At 46.9% G+C, this 17,104-nt stretch overlaps 1 protein-coding gene and 1 long non-coding RNA gene across 3 annotated transcripts in view; one reads left to right on the forward strand and one right to left on the reverse strand.

Moving 5' to 3' along the window:
- DNAJC1 (DnaJ heat shock protein family (Hsp40) member C1) overlaps window positions 1-9,207 on the reverse strand; it is a 255,874-nt gene extending 246,667 nt beyond the window's left edge. The window contains exon 1 of one of the 2 annotated variants that reach the window (XM_075922502.2): window positions 8,933-9,205. In XM_075922502.2, coding sequence (XP_075778617.2) covers window positions 8,933-9,091 — 159 coding nt within the window. In that variant the 5' untranslated portion in view covers window positions 9,092-9,205. Of the gene's footprint in view, window positions 1-8,932 lie in introns of both variants that reach the window. The other variant, XM_075922503.2, reaches the window with a different exon arrangement.
- A 145-nt stretch (window positions 9,208-9,352) lies between these two features.
- On the forward strand, window positions 9,353-16,498 carry LOC112545181 (uncharacterized). Its single transcript, XR_003088621.3, has 3 exons — window positions 9,353-9,584; window positions 12,764-12,869; window positions 16,143-16,498. It is a non-coding gene; the product is annotated as an uncharacterized LOC112545181 (long non-coding RNA).
- The last annotated feature ends 606 nt before the right edge of the window (window positions 16,499-17,104 follow it).

Here is a 17,104-nt window from a genome sequence, read left to right on the forward strand (position 1 = left end):
CTACGCCAGGGATATCAAGTGTACCTGCAGCATCCCAGGTGCCATTAATGCCAGTAGTGCCTCTGTTACATCAGGGCCCTCAGTAGGTGACCTTTTTGATGACTGGTAGCTGGTTTCACCACCTGTTTAGAGCACGCTTTTGAGCCTGTTAGTGAGAAGGCTGCAGATTTTGCCATGCTCGAGATGCCTGGTTTATCTCCTTTGCTCATTCTTGACAAGAGGGAGCATGCTTTCTGAGGTGAAGGGCTGGAGGGATTGCCCTGAGGGGACACCATGGCTGAGCCCTTATTGCCCCCTTTATAGTTAGGAGGGTCTAGGGCTTTGTCGATAGAATGCGTATTGTAAGCTCTCTTTGCTTGCCAACTCTCACTGTTAGGCTGCGACAATGGACACATTGCTGTGGTACATGCATGTCCCCCAAACAGTGCATGCATTCGCTGTGACTATCAGAGGCTGGCATAGAGTCTCGGCATTTGTCCCATCTTTTGTCTTTAGGGGAGCCCGACATGTCTCCTAGTGCCAGACTATACTGCTATATAGCTGTCTGAGCAGAGCCATCTGTGCCTGGTTTCTTTGTTCGGTTTTGGGGTTTTTTTTGGTAGTTTGTTGTGGCTTGCCGCTGTGTGGTGGTAAAAACTACTGGCTTTTTTTTTTTTTATTTGGTTTGTGTGTTTTTTTTTTTTTTTAAATTGAATTATTTGAAAAGGAAAAGTCATCCTGGGTACTTCAGGCCTTCTGTCTAACTAAATTACTTCTTTGCTTTACCAGAAGTGCACTGAGGAGGAGAGGGTTTGAGCTCAGTCCATAGCCAGTGAAGAAGGAACTAAGGGAGGTATTGAAGAAAGAAAAAAGTCAGGTTGAGCACACTAGCTTCAAAGGCAGAAACGCCGCTCACATCTGTGCAACCCGCCTGAACACAGCTTGAAAGTCTCCGCTCCGTGGTGCCGAGACAAGACCAATACTGACAGTGGGGCACCCACAGGGACATCACTCGAAAAACTTTTGTCTATAAGATAGTAATAGGCTCCAATTATTTGGACCAAGACTAACAGAAGGCATTGACACATACCAATGCAGCCTGTCTTAACTCTTTTACTTTTTCACCATTTCTAGTATATTTTAAAGATGTTATGTAATTTATGTGAATAGTGATTGAGTGGGCTTTTTTGTTCATTTATAAGCAGGTTCAATTCCCAACGACTCACACTAAAGAAAGATCTTCATACCTTGATTTTCCAGGTAAGCTGTCACCAATTCAATGCACTTTATGAAGATTCTTGGAATAGAAGATAGGCTGAAGGGTAGTGCCAAGAATTGGTACTGGCACTGCCACACCATAAAATTGCCTGTGACCAGAGGAATTGCCTGTGACCATAGAAAATAAAAATATGGAAATAGGCATCTTTTGAGAGTGGCATACCAGAGAGGGGATGATGAAGGCCAGGAAGATCATGTGGAACTTCAACTTCATGACATCTGTTGAGGTGACAGTCAGATCTAGAATGAGTCTGAAGCACCCTTTCACCATGCCCCCCCCCCTTCTTTTGGCTTTGGCTGCCCCTCACCCATCCCCGCCTTTTGGCTTTGGGATTAGAGATAAAACTCTTCCCCCTTCATATCTTGAGTAACTTCCTCCCCTACGTCTACAGGTCATGAAGAGTCCACCTCCTGAACAAGGAGCTGCTTGTAAGAGGGGACCCCAAAGAAGGATGAGGAAGGAGGGTAATAAAAAAACCTGAAAGGTGTAACCAGTTGCTATGGTGTTGAGCACCCTATGTTCCCAGGTAACTTAGGTCCATGCAACAAGACAGACAAATGATTCAGAAATAAAAATGTGGGATAGTTCCTAGGGCAAAAAACTAGAATTCCATCCTTGCGTGCACCCTTAAAATGCTTGCCAAAAGTGATGTGGGGCCCAACTGGTTTGTCAAGAAAAACTGGGTAGGTTGGCAGTGCTTAAACACTCTGTCTCTTCTCTTGTAAGGCCTTACTGTGGTGGATCTGAGAATCTCAGTGGTGATGATGGCTGCAAATGCGTCCTGGAAACCTGAGTAGCATACAAACCTAGGGAGTCTTTCAGATCATGTAGCTTTGTATCTGTCTGCTCTGAAAAAAAATAGAGTAATGCTCTCAAATGGAAGGTCCTGAATAAGTTGCTCTCCCTCCTGGGGCAGTCCCAAGGACTGTAGCCACAAGCTATGTTGCATGGGCACCGCTAAGGCCATTTATCTGGCAGCTAAACCTACCACATCCAGTGCTGTCTGGAGGAAAGCTTTGGGCACTGTCTGACCTTCCTTTAAGGGGAGTAAGAACTCTTGCCTGGAATCCTGGGGGTAAGGAATCACTACATTTAACTAGAGTCCCAAATATTATAGTTATATTTCCCTAGCAATGCCTGTTGGTTGGAGTTTCTGAGTTGGAGACTAGTCATAGAATCCTCACATCTTTGTTCTTAGGCATCATGCTTCCCTGACACTGCCTGTACCATTCATTAGTGGAAAACACCTAGAGAGATCTGGGGGACAGGAGAGAGTACAAATACTCAATCTTTGTCTGGAACACAATACTTCTCTGATCACAACATCAAAGAGGGTGGAAAAGAGAACACAGTCTGCCCTAGGACTTGACCACTTTCAATCCCCTTCTTGAATTGGTAGCATGATCTTATAGGTTGCTGCAGCCCCTAGTACATTACAGAGGCTAGCAGTGGGCTTGGAGAGCTCTCTCTCTAATCCTAGGTTTGTGGCCCCCTTTTGAGGAGCTCTAGTTTCTGTATGGGAGAAGGCAGTACCATGGCCTATTCTTCTAATGCAGTTCCCATAGATTGATGGGAGTAGGGCCCTGGCATCCTGAGAACCTCTCACAGGTTCAAATATAGCCAATATACTGGCCATTGTCCTTGGGGCCAGATACTCACTGCAGTGCCCTCATAAAGTTTGGCATGTACAACAAATGGTGCTTCTACAGGTGAATACCAAACTCCCCATCCAACTGCAAGGAGAGTTCCTCCCACTATGATCACAAAGGAACTCTCAGTGCCTCCTTCTGCCAGCTACAATGGGGGAAAGAAATGGGAACAGTGCCAGGGAAAAGGTGACCAGCTATGCCGTTCCAGAGTGGAGGCTGGATAGGTGGGGGATCAGCACTGAGACAGTGGAGAGTAATGAAGAGCCAGGAATCAAGGTGTTGAAGACCAGCACCAGGAAGACTTACTAGCACTAAGTTGTCAACAACTGGTGCCAAGAGGAGAACAATCAGGGTATGTCTATACTACCACCCTAGTTCGAACTAGGGTGGTTAATGTAGGCAACCGAAGTTGCAAATGAAGCCCGGGATTTAAATATCCCAGGCTTCATTTGCACCTTACCGGGCGCCGCCATTTTTAAAGCCCCGGTAGTTCGGACTCCATGCCCGCGGCTACACGGTAGGTGGAACGAGGAGTACCGGTAGTTCGGATTAGAGAGCCTAATCCGAACTACCTACTCCGTGCCACGTGTAGCCACGGGCACAGAGTCCGAACTACCGGGGCTTTAGAAATGGTGGCGCCCGGTAAGATGCAAATGAAGCCCGGGATATTTAAATCCCGGGCTTCATTTGCAACTTCGGTTGCCTACATTAACCACCCTAGTTTGAACTAGGGTGGTAGTGTAGACATACCCTCAGTAATGAAGAGATCGGAACTGATGTTGTGAAACTAGTGATCAGCAGCACAAGTTTGGAAACTGAAATCATGGTGTTGGGAACTGGGTTGTGAGGTTGGAGCAGCCTTCTGGGGGCCACTTCTGGGTACCCATTAACCATCACCCGGTAAGGGTGATGCTTACCAGATAACCAGTTATCCATTCACATCACTATTCTGATGCAGATCCATGGAAGGCTGCCCTTTGGAGGTGGAAAGGGTGCCTTCCACCAGTAGGAAGCACCACTAGGGTCATCAGGTCCCTGGCTGCCTGAAATACCTTCAGTACTGAGAATACCATCAGGCACAATGGACCCTACCACTCCTTGGAGTAAGAGGTGGTTCCCATAATGGGCTTAGCTCCCTAGATAGACAGGCTGCTTCCTGAGTTCCTGAAGAAAGCAAATGGCCTAATACTGGTCCTTTGTTTACTACCCCTTTCCCATCCTTCATTGATATAGAGGAACATCCACATTCAGTGCACTGCTTCCTATGAAGCTCCGTCAGCACTTGTGATGGTGAATGGTACCAAGGGAAGCCCAGCACTAGTGGAGTGCTCCATACTGAGGATGAAATGTTCAGCACTAAGTCAACCAGTTCCAAGGCTGGTCTAGGTACTTCCTCCATTAAAAAGACTTTAAGACAAACCTCTATCTTTTTAAGTATGCAGGCTAAAGCACTTACAGATTTTATCCTTGACCAAGGTTCCTTGTAAGCTGCATGGCTGCCCAGCTGTTTAATGAGCCCTGCCCAGAGGCTCAGAGTTCCCATGCAGGGAGCTCAGCTGACAGGCTGGGGAAGGAGCCCTCTCACTGAGCGGCAGCAGCTCCCTGCTACAAACGGAGGAGCTCAGAGAGCAAGTAAGGGACAGGAGGAAAGGAGGGAGTAAGTGGCTGAGGGGGAAGGAGGTCTGAGAGAAGGGGAGAGGAATTTATGGAGTCCCTTCTCCTGGCTGGGCAGCCTGGAGAGGAGAGGAGAAGCAGAAACCCAACATTCTCCTCAAGCAGACTGCATGGGATAGATGGGGGAAAATAGGGATAGGGGTGCTGGCACTGAGGTGAGGTAGGGTGGAGTTTGGTTGTGCCATGTTCTGATCTGACTCCCACCTCGGCTGCTAGTGCCTGCAAGTCTGAGAAGCAGAACTTTATCCCAGCCCCCAGCTGGGCCTGTGGGGAGCTGACTGCACAAGGGTAGGCGAAGGAAAAAAGGGGTGGGTGGATACTGGCATCTGTGCCTTGAGGCAGAGCTTAGGGGGGGTTGTTTGGGGTGTCCTGACTCACTTGCTGTAGTCTAGATGGGAGAGTGAAACCCTCTCTGGCTGGGTTAGACACTTTTATAACCCTATATCAATCTAATTGTTGTGTAGACCAAACCTAGTAGTCATGGAAGGCATTAGAGTTTAAAGCTGCTCTATACACAGTCCAATTAGGGAAGCTGATAATGCCAGGCTCTTGGGAAGTGTTCGGGGGAATGCAGGCTGCATGGGTTGTATGTGTGCCAGGACATTTTCATAATTATGTTTCAAACGAAGTTTACACAAGTATTAATGGCTTAACATAAGAAAGAAGAAGATTCTTTTAACAGAATTTTTTGGAGTTTTATAGATATCTAAAACTCTGATTTCAATTATTTTTTTAAAATCCTGTGTTACTAAATAATACATGGTAAATTTTATTGCATTAAGGCCAAATCTTTGCTATCTGGTAGAATTCTGGCTATTATGAGGCAGAAGTAGCAGGTACTAGGTGTGATGCTAGTTGTTTTGTAGGATGAAGCCTTATTTTAAAGCTCTTTGAAATATGGATCTATCTACAAACCCTGAAGTCATGTGTTAATTTGCTCTGGGGCTTCTACTCTTTGAATTGGTGACACACATAATGTAAAAGTTTCAAACTAGGAGAACTTACCTATTTTTCCAGATCTGTTTCACTTACATTTGTATACCATGGATGCAAAACATTCCCATCTCATCTAAAGTGGGTTTTGCCCACAAAAGCTCATGATACTATATTTATATTTTTTGTTAGTCTCTAAGGTGCCAAAGGACTATTTGTTATTCCCCAGAGAAACTGTACAAACCTGAGTGAATGCCTTTTACTCTCCTTTCCAGTGTCAGTAAATATTGTATTAATATTTGCAAGGATAGCATGACTATTTCTAGTTGACTTAGATTTGTTTAGCATCTTAAATCTGAACTATGTGCGGATAATATGCATTTTGGTGTGTTTACTAACTTGAGTTGTTAGAAAAGCCGGCAATACATTACCCCAAACGTAGTGGGGAAGCAACTAATCGAGTCACTACTCGACTATTCAGCTAGTCACTTACATCCCTAATTTGAACTGTTGAGGCTTGCTGATACCTGTGAACGACTACAGAAAAAGGGCCACATGACCTTCTTTTAAAGCCTAATTCTGCACAGTTGAGAGTTTGATGTTATACTGCAAAGTGACCTGACAGCACAGCAGGATGCAGACGCCTAAGTTTCACCATTATTTTCACTCAGCCTGCCTTCAAAAACCAACGCGAGCTCATAATGACACCCAGAAGTTAAATTTCCTATACGTTTTAGTTTAACAAACCATACATATTTTACTACACTGAATCCTTGGAATTTAAAAGCTTATTCATTGTTCAACTATTGTGTTTTAAGAACATAAATTTCCTTTCTTGAAAAGGTGTAACTGCTGTCGTATGCTCTAGGCTCATCGGTGTAAGAACTAAGAATTCAAGAGTTTGTCAGCTCATTCAGCTGCTAGCTCACCATTTCCCAAACCTCTGAGAGCAGTGCTTCCATTCATAAATATGAAGTCAGACAGAAGGGCTTTAAACTAACTAGCAGGGAGAAGGATTATAAGCACGGAAACAATGGTACTAATGTTCAAATATGTAAACCTTATGCATAACACAAAACAGTCTATGGGCACATGAGGAACATTTAATCATTTGTTACATACAAACAAAATGAAGCACCAATGAAGATCCATGTATAAAATTTAAGAAAATTACAAGGGGAGCCATAAGAAGCAATAAAATTCCATAGCTAATGGGGTTACAGATCATAAGAAGGCATTTTCTAAACATAAAAAAACAAGAAAAATCTTGGGCAGGTGTAGGTTCATTGCTACATACAATTAGTAAAATTGCAAATAGTGACACAGAAAAAGCAGACAACAAGTACAAAGCTATTTGTATTCTGTATCTGGAATAAAGCAAGATGAGGTACCCGTTTCATAACATGTCATGAATGGGACAGAAATTTTACCACCTAGAACAAAGGAGTATGTAATACAGCAACTGCTAATATTAAATATTCAAATCGATGGGCCCAGATAACTACCCACAAGAGTCTTAGAAGAAATCTGTGAGGAGCTCCTTAAACCACTGTTAATTGTTTTTTAACACAATGCTGGGAAACTTGAGAAATTCCAAAGATCTGGCAATGTCGCTCCTATATTTTAAGCAGGCAAAATGTGGCCCCGATAACTACAGACCAGTTATCCTGACACCAATCCCCCAGTAAAATAATGGACAGTAATTCAGGACCATCTACAAATAATTAGTGTTAATTATCTGTTTTGCTGCTAGTCAATTAGATTTCTTGAAAGAAAACAGGCCTTGTCAAAAGTCTTGTCTTTGGAAAAGGGGGGGAAGAAACATGATTACATGTCTGGGTTAATAAAAACAACTCTGTTGATTCCGGACACCTAGGTGTCCCCAAAGCATTTGATTTAGTCCAATAACACTGATGAAAAAATTGCATTGTATAAAATTAAGAGAGTACACATAAGATGGATTAAAAACTAGCTCATTCCTCTAATGCCCACTTGACTGGCTGGACATCTCCTTTTATGTTGTATTATACATCTTACTTAGTGACTTTCATAAGTAATTCAAGATTCTCCAGGCAGACATTAGACATTCTCCAGCCAGATATGACATGCACGAGGTTAGCACAGAGTAAAAGGGGGGAGGGTAATAGCCATGCCTCCCATAATATGGGCGTGGAAAGGGCAAAGGAGCCATGCTTTGAATGTACATGGGAAGAGAAACAACTAGAAAAGCCAATGTGAGTGTAGATGACCTCAAAGAACTGGGAACTCCAGGTGTTTGTGGCAGCAGGCTGCAGCCATGCCCAGTACACATTAGGCTGGAGCATGTAGAAACTTGTCAGTGAGAGCCTAACATCATGCTGAGGATATGCATGTGTGGGCAGAAAAGTGTGCAGGAGCAGGCTGTGGGTGAGGAGTTATGTCCATGGTTGTGTTTGATGGAGAAGTATCCAGGGAAGAACAGAAAAGAATAGGAGGGAGAGAAGGAACACAACACAGGAAATACACTCAAAGTGTGTGAAAGAGAATGAGAAGCAAGAGTCATGACCAGGAGATACACGTCTATAGGGAGGTTGAAGGAAGTGGGGGTGCAAAAACCAGGACAGGGCATATGTCCAGAGAGAGGATGAAGGAGCTGAAAGGGAGAGTGGTTATGTCCAGCATCTCAAAGAAGGAAATGAAAGTGTTGAGGGGGAGGGAGGTGGGGCCAGGGACCATCAAGGATTAGAGGAAGAGTGAAGGAGCTAGGAAAGGGGAGCCAGGGCCAGATTTCAGGGGGAAAGTTTAAAGAAACTTGGGGGGAACATGGCAAAGCTATGCATGAGGCAGGAAAAGCACAGTGGAGGAGTGGGGAAAAGACCATAGCCAAGATGCACATAGAGCAAGGACAACACAGCTGGGGGCAGGAAGCAGAGATAGCACAGCTGGGGGGTGGGGCAGGTCAGGCCTGGGAAGGAAGAGGCAGGGACAGCACAGCTGGGAGAGTAGGTTGTGCCCTGGATGGGGGAGAGAAAGGGACAGTGCAACTGGGGGAAGAGAGCAGGTCAGGCCCAGGGGGAAGAGGGCAGCTCAAGGCCTGGGGAAGGGACAGAGACAGCACAACCTGGCAGGAGGTTAGGCTCAGGGGGCAGGAACAACACAGCTGGGGGGGGGGGGAGGTCAGACCTGGGGTGAAGGGCAGGGACAGCACAGCTGAGGGAAGCAGGGTAGGCCTGGCAGGGTGGGGTAGGGACAGCGCAGCTGAGGGGGGCAGGGCAGGCCAGGGGGGGAGGCAGGGACAGCACAGCTGATGGGGAGGCAAGGCAGGCCTGGGGGAGTCTGCTGAGGGGGAGCAGGGCAGCGCAGCGGAGGGGGGCAGGGCAGGCCCAGAAGAGGCACCCCATGGGCTGAGGGGGCGCCGGCTGCCTGGCCAGTCGCTCACCTGCGGCAGCCCCAGAAAGCTGTAGAAGTTTTGCGGCACCTCTTCCACCAGGTCGAAAAGCTCCAAGTCGCCGCTGTCCCAGGAGCGGGCGAGCGGCGGCAGCAGCACGAGGAGGAGGAGCAGCGCGCGGAGCCGCAGCGCAGGGCACAGGCGGCCCATGGCCCCTGCCTGGAGCCGGCAGCGAGACGCGGACGTGGCCCCTGCCCAGGCCACTCACGTTCCGGCGGCTGCTGCTCAGCACTAGCGAGGGGGGGAAGGAGCGAGCTCTGCTCCTCCCGCTGCGACTGCAACGGGCAGGGGGCGGAGCTTGAAGCCGGGCCAATCACCGCCGCTGGCGCCTGTGACCTCACCTCTCCTAGCAACCGTGGGAGACTGTAACTGGAAGCCATGAGTGGAACGAGCTTCCAAAGTGGGGGAGGGGCTCCAGCGCGGTTGCCGCCCCTCCCCCCCCCACACACACACACAGGAGGCGGGAGAAGGCGTTGCTTCCTCCCGGGGCTCGGCTGCGGGCGGGGGTCCCACAGTGACTTCCCCCCCACAGGGCCCCTTCCGAGTTGCCCAGCGCCCCTTTCCCCCAGCCCTGAGGCGGCCGATGGTATCTGAGTGGGCGGGGATCGCGCTGGCGCCTCCTTTTGCGCAGCCCAGGATTCAGGTTCCTGCCTCATCTCTTCTGTTGCCCTCCCCCCTCCTCTTCGCGCCCCAGCGCCAGACCCAGCCCCGCGGCCAGGGCGCTGCATGGGGCAGCAGTCTGGCCACATAGACCTAGACTGGAGGGAAAGGTTTTCCCACCGCTGTAGCCAGCGTTCCCTGTAAGCCTGTCTGCTCACCCATTTGGGAATTTCCAGGGATTTCCCTACACTCCCTGAATTTCCCCAACACACACACCCCAGTTTTGTGAACTAGTTACATGCCAGTTCAAACAAAAAACAGGACTATGTAGCACTTTAAAGACTAACAAGATGGTTTATTAGGTGATGAGCTTTCCTGGGCCAGACCCATTTCCTCAGCTCAAATAGTGGAAGAAAATTGTCACAACCATATATACCAAAGGATACAATTAAAACAATGAACACATATGAAAAGGACAAATCAAATTTCAGAACAGAAGAGGGATGGGGAGGGAGGTAAATGTCTGTGAGCTAATGATATTAGAGGTGATAATTGGGAAGCTATCTTTGTAATGGGTAAGATAATTAATGTCTTTGTTTAAACTTAGGCGTAAAGTGTCGAATTTAAGTATGAATGACAGTTCAGAGGATTCTCTTTCAAGTGTGGTCTGAAAAGATCTTTGAAGCAGGATGCTGGTAATCAAGTCGTTGAGACGGTGTCCTTTCTGGTTGAAATGGCAAGAAACTTTTTTCTTTGTGATCCTGTCTAATATCTGTTTTGTGGGCATTGATTCTTTGGCGAAGTGTCTGAGACATTTGTCCAATGTACAAAGCAGACGGACACTTTCAGGACATGATAGCATAAATTATATTTCTGGATGAGCAGGAATATGTGTTCTTGATCTTATAACTCACTTGGTTAGGTCCAATAATGGTATCAGCAGAGTGAATATGTGGACAAAGCTGGCAACGGGGTTTGTTGCAAGCAAAAGTTCCAGGTTTAGTATTAGTGTGGTATGTCCTGTGGTTGTTGGTAAGAATCATCTTGAGGTTAGGTGGTTGTCATTAGGAGACTATGGGTCTGTCTCCCAGAGCCTCTTGGAGTTTAGTATCCTGTTCCAGTATAGGCTGTAGTTTATTGATAATGTGTTGGACAGGTTTAAGTTGGGGGCTGTAGGTGATGACAAGTGGTGTTCTATTGTTGGTTTTCTTGGGTCTGTCTTGAAGTAGATGTTTTCTAGATATTCGTCTGGCTCTTTCAATTTGCTTTTTTATTTCTTCCGGGTGGGTAGTTGAGGTTTATAAATGCTTGGTAGAGATCCTGATGTTTCTGGTCTCTGTCAGTGGGATTAGAGCAGATGGCAGTTGTATCAATGGGCTTGGATATAGATGATGGATCGTATGGTGTGTTCTGGATGGGAGCTGGAGGCATGTAGGTAACTGTATGAGTCGGTGGGTTTTCTGTAGAGAGTGGTGTCTAATTTTCCATTGGTGATTTGTACTGTGGTGTCCAGGAAATGGATCTCTTGTGTAGAATGGTCTAGGCTGAGATTAATGGTGGGGTGTAGGTTGTTAAAATCTCTGTGGAATGTCTCCAGTGTTTCTTGGCCGAGTTTCTATCACTATGCCAGTTCAGTGATTGTTTGGAAATCTGAATTTAAATTAAACATTAATACACACTTTAAAAGCATATTCAGTGTATGATAAGATATATGTATCTGAAAGTGTTTAATAGATTTGAAAAGTATGAACATAGACTAGCTTCCTTATACAGCTGTTGTTTTTTATGACAATGTTAGTACATTCATTTTGGCAATGTTGGCCGACCTAATAATTCAAATTATGATTTGTAAGCAAGGTAAAAATGAGCTCTCCCTGACAGCTAGTGATGAGCTGGGGGCTGGAGGGAAAGGCTTCAGGACCAGATTGTATTTACATTCACACCTAATCTACCTAAGTATCCAGCAAAGCGAGCTGTGTTGCCGCAGATTTTGGCTGGGGTTGGGATACAAATCACTTGAAGGGGAGGGTGAGGGAATGAAATGTTGTTGTTCTTATTGTATGAGTAAAGGGCAGTAGAACTGTACAGCTGGTCCTCGCGTTGCGAACTGAAACTGTCGTAAATGGCGGACCCCGAGTTACGAACACGATCTGCGCTTACGAACAGCACGGTCACGTGTAACTCAATGGGGTCCAACTTACAAACAAACCGAGTTAAGACCAATTGCTTGGTCCATAACCGGTTCGTAAGTGAGAGAGCGGCTGTAGTTAACCTGTACTAATTGAGGGCATCAAGAGAGAGGGTGGGGACAGATGTTTTGCTTGATGGTCTGTCTGAGTCACAAGTACTATTTGACCTGTCCCTCTGGACTGTTTAAAGACAGAGCTGATTAGGCTCCATTGTTTTGTTAAGTGACCACTACAGCTGAAATCACATATAATCAGGTCTAAGTGCTTAGTCCTGCTGTGGAGACAGTGTTCCTGTGGGTACAGTGTTTTTGTGTAAGAGACAGCCCAGACTGCACTAGCAGCGAGGTTCCCCCACTGAGAGCTCAGCTGAAATCACTGAGAGCTGGGTGGAACCTCAAGAGACCAACTCACAGAGGTTGTTACCCTGGGACGCAGTAACGATTAATTTTGAAACCTAATTTGGACGCGCTCTAACTTGAGATGATGTTAAATGTCCCAAGTCCCAGAAGAGAGCTCGCCTGAGGCCGATTACTCGAGGCCGTATCTATCACCGGCATGGATTTTCCCGGAAATAAGACACAAGAGACTTAATTTGGGGCCCAATCATATATTGTAAAATTTGAAATACAGAACAGCAGGTAATAATTTCCTAAACAGTTCCCTCCCTATCCCTGAAAATTAAGAAGATAGAAAAGATCCCTAGATACACAGGGTATATACTTTACAATCACGTGGTGTAGACAGACGAGGAGCTCACGACCTCAATACCGCAGCTAATTGCAAGCCTTAGCAGAGGAACTGTGAGGAGTCCCACAATGACACTGGACCAAGCCCTCGGGATTATGGTAGGCAGGCTGTAGATTATCCGTCGAAGGCCTTACGCTCTCCGAATGAAATCCGTGGGGAACCAATTGGTCTTCAGACCCAGGAATACTCCACAGGTCACCAAAACCCCCAAAATACCCACCACTCTCACACTAACACATGACTGTCTACACTCACACTCTTTCACTCTCTCATACACACTGACAAGGAAAACTTCTACGGAACCAAAAGAAAAATGGATCTGGATCAACAATCAAGGTAGTCGCTCTCAGGTGGAGTGAAGAATCCAGAACCAGAACTCCTGTTTAGCCAAGGTATATAAACTCTCTGTGGCGGGAAAACCTCAAGGGTGCCGGGTGCACAATCTTGCGGGTGGTGTGCATAGATTTTGAGCTGTGTGCAAAGCCATTTGGTGCTGAGTGCAAAGCTGTTTGGGGCTGAGTGCAAAGCATTAGTGCCGTGTGCAGTGGGCAAAAAGGCGGGAAGCCTCTATCTAGTCCCTTTCCTTAGTCCGGACTAATGTAGATAGTCCGAATTAACTATTAGTTCGAATACCTTTAGTTAGAACCAATATCTCAGTTCGATATAGTCAGCACTCATAACGACTCACAAGTTTCTTTCACACAACCTTATAACTCTCAACTGCAAACTGAGATAACAAGGTCACAGTGGCAGGTGACAGCAGAAGGTGATGGCAACAGAGCGATGGAGTGAACGGTGGCATAACAAACAACAGTGGCCAGAGCAAACAGTAAGCAGCTGGAGGAACAAGCAAGGTGCCTTCTTGCCCCCCACCTGGGAGGTATACTCATGTGAAAGCACCTCTAAACTCTGAGTCTCCACTGACCAAGGACAACACCAGTGAGTGGGGTGAAGTGGAGGGAAAAATGAGGGACACGTTAAATAAACATTTGTTTGTTGGACTATATTTTAATGACTTTGCTCCAGAATGCTAGATTTGTGACTGGGAAGGGAAACTTATATAAATGTGTTTCCTAGTAGGCCAAGATTGTTATCTCACATCGTTGCTATCTTGAGAGGTCATTATGTTGGGGAGTTTCTGTATTAAACATTTTTATTATTATAATTAATTTTTACATAAGAATGGTCATACTGGGTCAGAACAAGTAGATCTTTGCCCAGCAATAGAAGCTACATTTGGATCAATCAGAGAGCTATCCATTGAAAAAGTACTGGAAGAAGCAAAGAGTTCAGTCCAGATGTTGGCTAATGAAGGCATTTATATTGAATCCTTAAGTGAAGAGGATAAGAAGTATTTGTTAAGACAACTGAAAAAGTACACAGACTTGATTCTTAAAAATCTACAACAGCGACTTCTAGAGTCTACTCTACCTCTAGATAGCTTTTACAGATGCCTGTCCTATAAAACACCAACAGTTGAATGGAGTGAGGCACTACCAGCAATGGGGCTGCCATGTGCTCAGGACAGAATAGAGAATTTGAACAGAGGGTATGTCAACACTACAGCACTAATTCAAAATAACTTAATTCGAATTAGTTAATTCGAACTAAGCTAATTCGAATTAGTGCATCTAGACCTAAAAACTAGTTCGAATTAGCATTTTGCTAATTCGAACTAGCATGTCCACATTGAGTGGACCCTGAACCGAGGTTAAGGATGGCCGGAAGCAGTGCCGGCAGGGCATCAGGTTAGGACTTAGAGCGTGGAGCTGCTGCCTCAGGCTAGACGAGGGCTGTGCTTAAAGGGACCTGACCCCCACCCCGGACAGACAGTTCTCAGGGGTTCCCTGCTTGCAAAGCAGTCCTGGCTTGGAGTGCCCTGAGTGCTCACACTCGGCACATCACAGCACTCGGCCATCAGCCCAGCTGCACTTGCCGCAGGCTGCCATCCGGAGGGGGGGGTCAATCAAGGGGCTTCAGGAGAGCTTCCACCCCGAGAAGCCCACAGAGCCACCCCAGTCCTCCCCATCGGGGGCTCGTACCCCATTCCTCTCTCACCTCCTTCCACTTACCCCTCCCTAGCCCCCCTTCCTGATGTACAAAATAAAGGACACGTGTGTTCAAAAATAGAAATTCTCTTTATTGAACAAAACTGGGGGAAACTGGGAAAAGGAGGTGGGAGAGGGGAAGAGAGAGGGTGGGAGAGGGGAGGGCAACTAAAATGATCAGGGCTTTGGAACAGGCTACCATCCAGGGGAGGAGGGGTCAATCGGGGGGCTGCAGGAGAGCTTCCACCCCGAGGAGCCCGCAGAGCCACCCCAGTCCTCCCCATCGGGGGCTTGTACCCCATTCCTCTCTCACCTCCTTCCACTTGCCCCTCCCTAACCCTCCTTCCTGATGTACAAAATAAAGAACACGTGTATTCAAAAATAGAAACTCTCTTTATTGAACAAAACTCGGGGAGACTGGGAAAAGGAGGTGGGAGAGGGGAGGGCAACTAAAATGATCAGGGCTTTGGAACAGGTCCCATATGAAGAGAGGCTAAAGAGACTGGAACTTCTCAGCTTAGAAAAGAGGAGACTGAGGGGGGATATAATAGAGGTCTATAAAAGCCTGAGTGGTGTGGAGAGGGTGCATAAAGAAAAGTTCTTCATTAGTTCCCATAATAGAAGGACTAGAGGACACCAAATGAAATGAATGGGTAGCAGGCTTCAAACTAATAACAGAAAGTTGTTCTTCACAAAGCAAATAGTCAACCTGTGGAACTCCTTGCTGCAGGAGGCTGTGAAGGCTAGAACTATAACAGAGTTTAAAGAGAAGTTAGATAAAGTCATGGAGGTTGGGTCTATGGAGTGGTATTAGCCAGGGGGTAGAAATGGTGTCCCTGGCCTCTGTTTGTGGAAGGCTGGAGATGGATGTCACGAGACAAATGGCTTGGTCATTGTTTCGGTCCATCCCCTCCAGGGTCCCTAGTGTTGGCCGCTGTCGGCAGACAGGCTACTGGGCTAGATGGACCTTTGGTCTGACCCAGTACGGACATTCTAAGCTCAGGGCTCAGGGTTGGGGGTCTCAGTGGACCACCTTGATTTTCATGCAAACCTGCTCCCGGGTGGCCAGGCTGGCAGCTATCCTGCCCTAGACGGCCACTTTCCTGTGCCTAGTGCGGAGGTCGTGGATGAGGTCCACGATCTCCGCACTAGACCAGGTGGGCGCCCGCCTCTTGCGGACCCGGGCAGCCTCCTGGGAGCCGCCAGCCTGGTCCCAGGAAGAGGCGGAGGGCTGGGTGGCAGCGGGTGGCTGGTTCGTGCTGTGCCAGGTGCAGGGTCTGCTGGCTGGGTGCTGGCAGGCTTGCACCTGGCACGGGCACCGTAGCCAGCCCGTGCCCCTTTAAGGGCTCCGGGGCCGGGAGGGGGGCAGACGAGTTTCCTTGGTGGTGCCCAGAGTGGCCACCAGGGCAAGCTGGGGAGGGCTAGCCTCCCACTAGTTCGAATTAAGTGGACACAGCCCTTAATTCCAACTGCTTAATTCGAACTAGGCGTTAGTCCTCGTAGAATGAGGTTTACCTAGTTCGAATTAACTTTGTAGTGTAGACATACCCATAGAGTGGAATATCATATGACAAATGAATGAAGATTTTACTTCAACTTCTTTTTTATCATCACTAGTGGCTCGACCAGATCTTTGTGCTATGTTTCCTGGGATGAAAGAAGTAGGAATTCATCTCTTGCTACTCCCAGACACAACCGCTACAGTTGAGAGTTCTTTTTCATCATTTAATATAATTTTGTGTTCTGAAAGAAGTTGCCTTCTGCCTGATCATATGAATGAACTAATGAGCATATCAATTGAAGGAATGGAAGTACCAGACACACAAGCCACCGAAGATGAACGCATTACATTCAAGAAGTTCATTAACAGAGTTGTGCAAAATTAGAACAAGAAACCAAAAAGGATGTAGACGTAGTGCCTCATAGAAGGCTTGAGTAGCCAACTTTAATTTGTGTGATTTTAAAACATGAGTTTAAATCTAATAAAATGGTCATGAATCATTTTCAGTTTTTACTATGGTGCCATACAGCCCACCTTCACCCTCATGGTCTCACCCCTGACACTTCCCTCCCCCTATAAATTCGAACACTCCCCCCCTAATTTCAATTCCCAGGGAAAACATTGGTTGGGATAGTGTGTCCAGGTCCCTGGATGATGGAGTAGGTGGGGAGAAAAAGTGTTTGGAAGGGGGAACTGGGCCCTTCTCCCCTTGTGTTGCTGGCCCAGGAACTCCAAGCCACTCCTTGTCCTTTAAGTTTGAGGTGTGGCCCCAAGAGTCTAGATTTCCTTTATTTGGGGTTTCTCAATGGATTCCCCCTTTTTCCAAAAGGGATGGGTGTTTACTTGCTTCTGTTGCTGCTGGGCAGGCAGACTCTGGTTCAAGCCCTCAGACTGACAAACCATGCTCCTGCCTTCTCACAAGACAGTGCCAAAATGAACCAGACTCGTTCCTTCCCCCCCCCCTCCAGGCCATTAGTGGCAATAAAGGGGGGGAGGCTAGCTGGGCCCACAGACTTTCTTTAACTCCTGGGATGCCAGGCACTCATATATATATATATATGTATGTATACACACACAC

This window comes from Pelodiscus sinensis, chromosome 2 (assembly GCF_052426305.1).
Source record: "Pelodiscus sinensis isolate ZL-2025 chromosome 2, ASM5242630v1, whole genome shotgun sequence".
Taxonomy (NCBI): Eukaryota; Metazoa; Chordata; order Testudines; family Trionychidae; genus Pelodiscus; species Pelodiscus sinensis.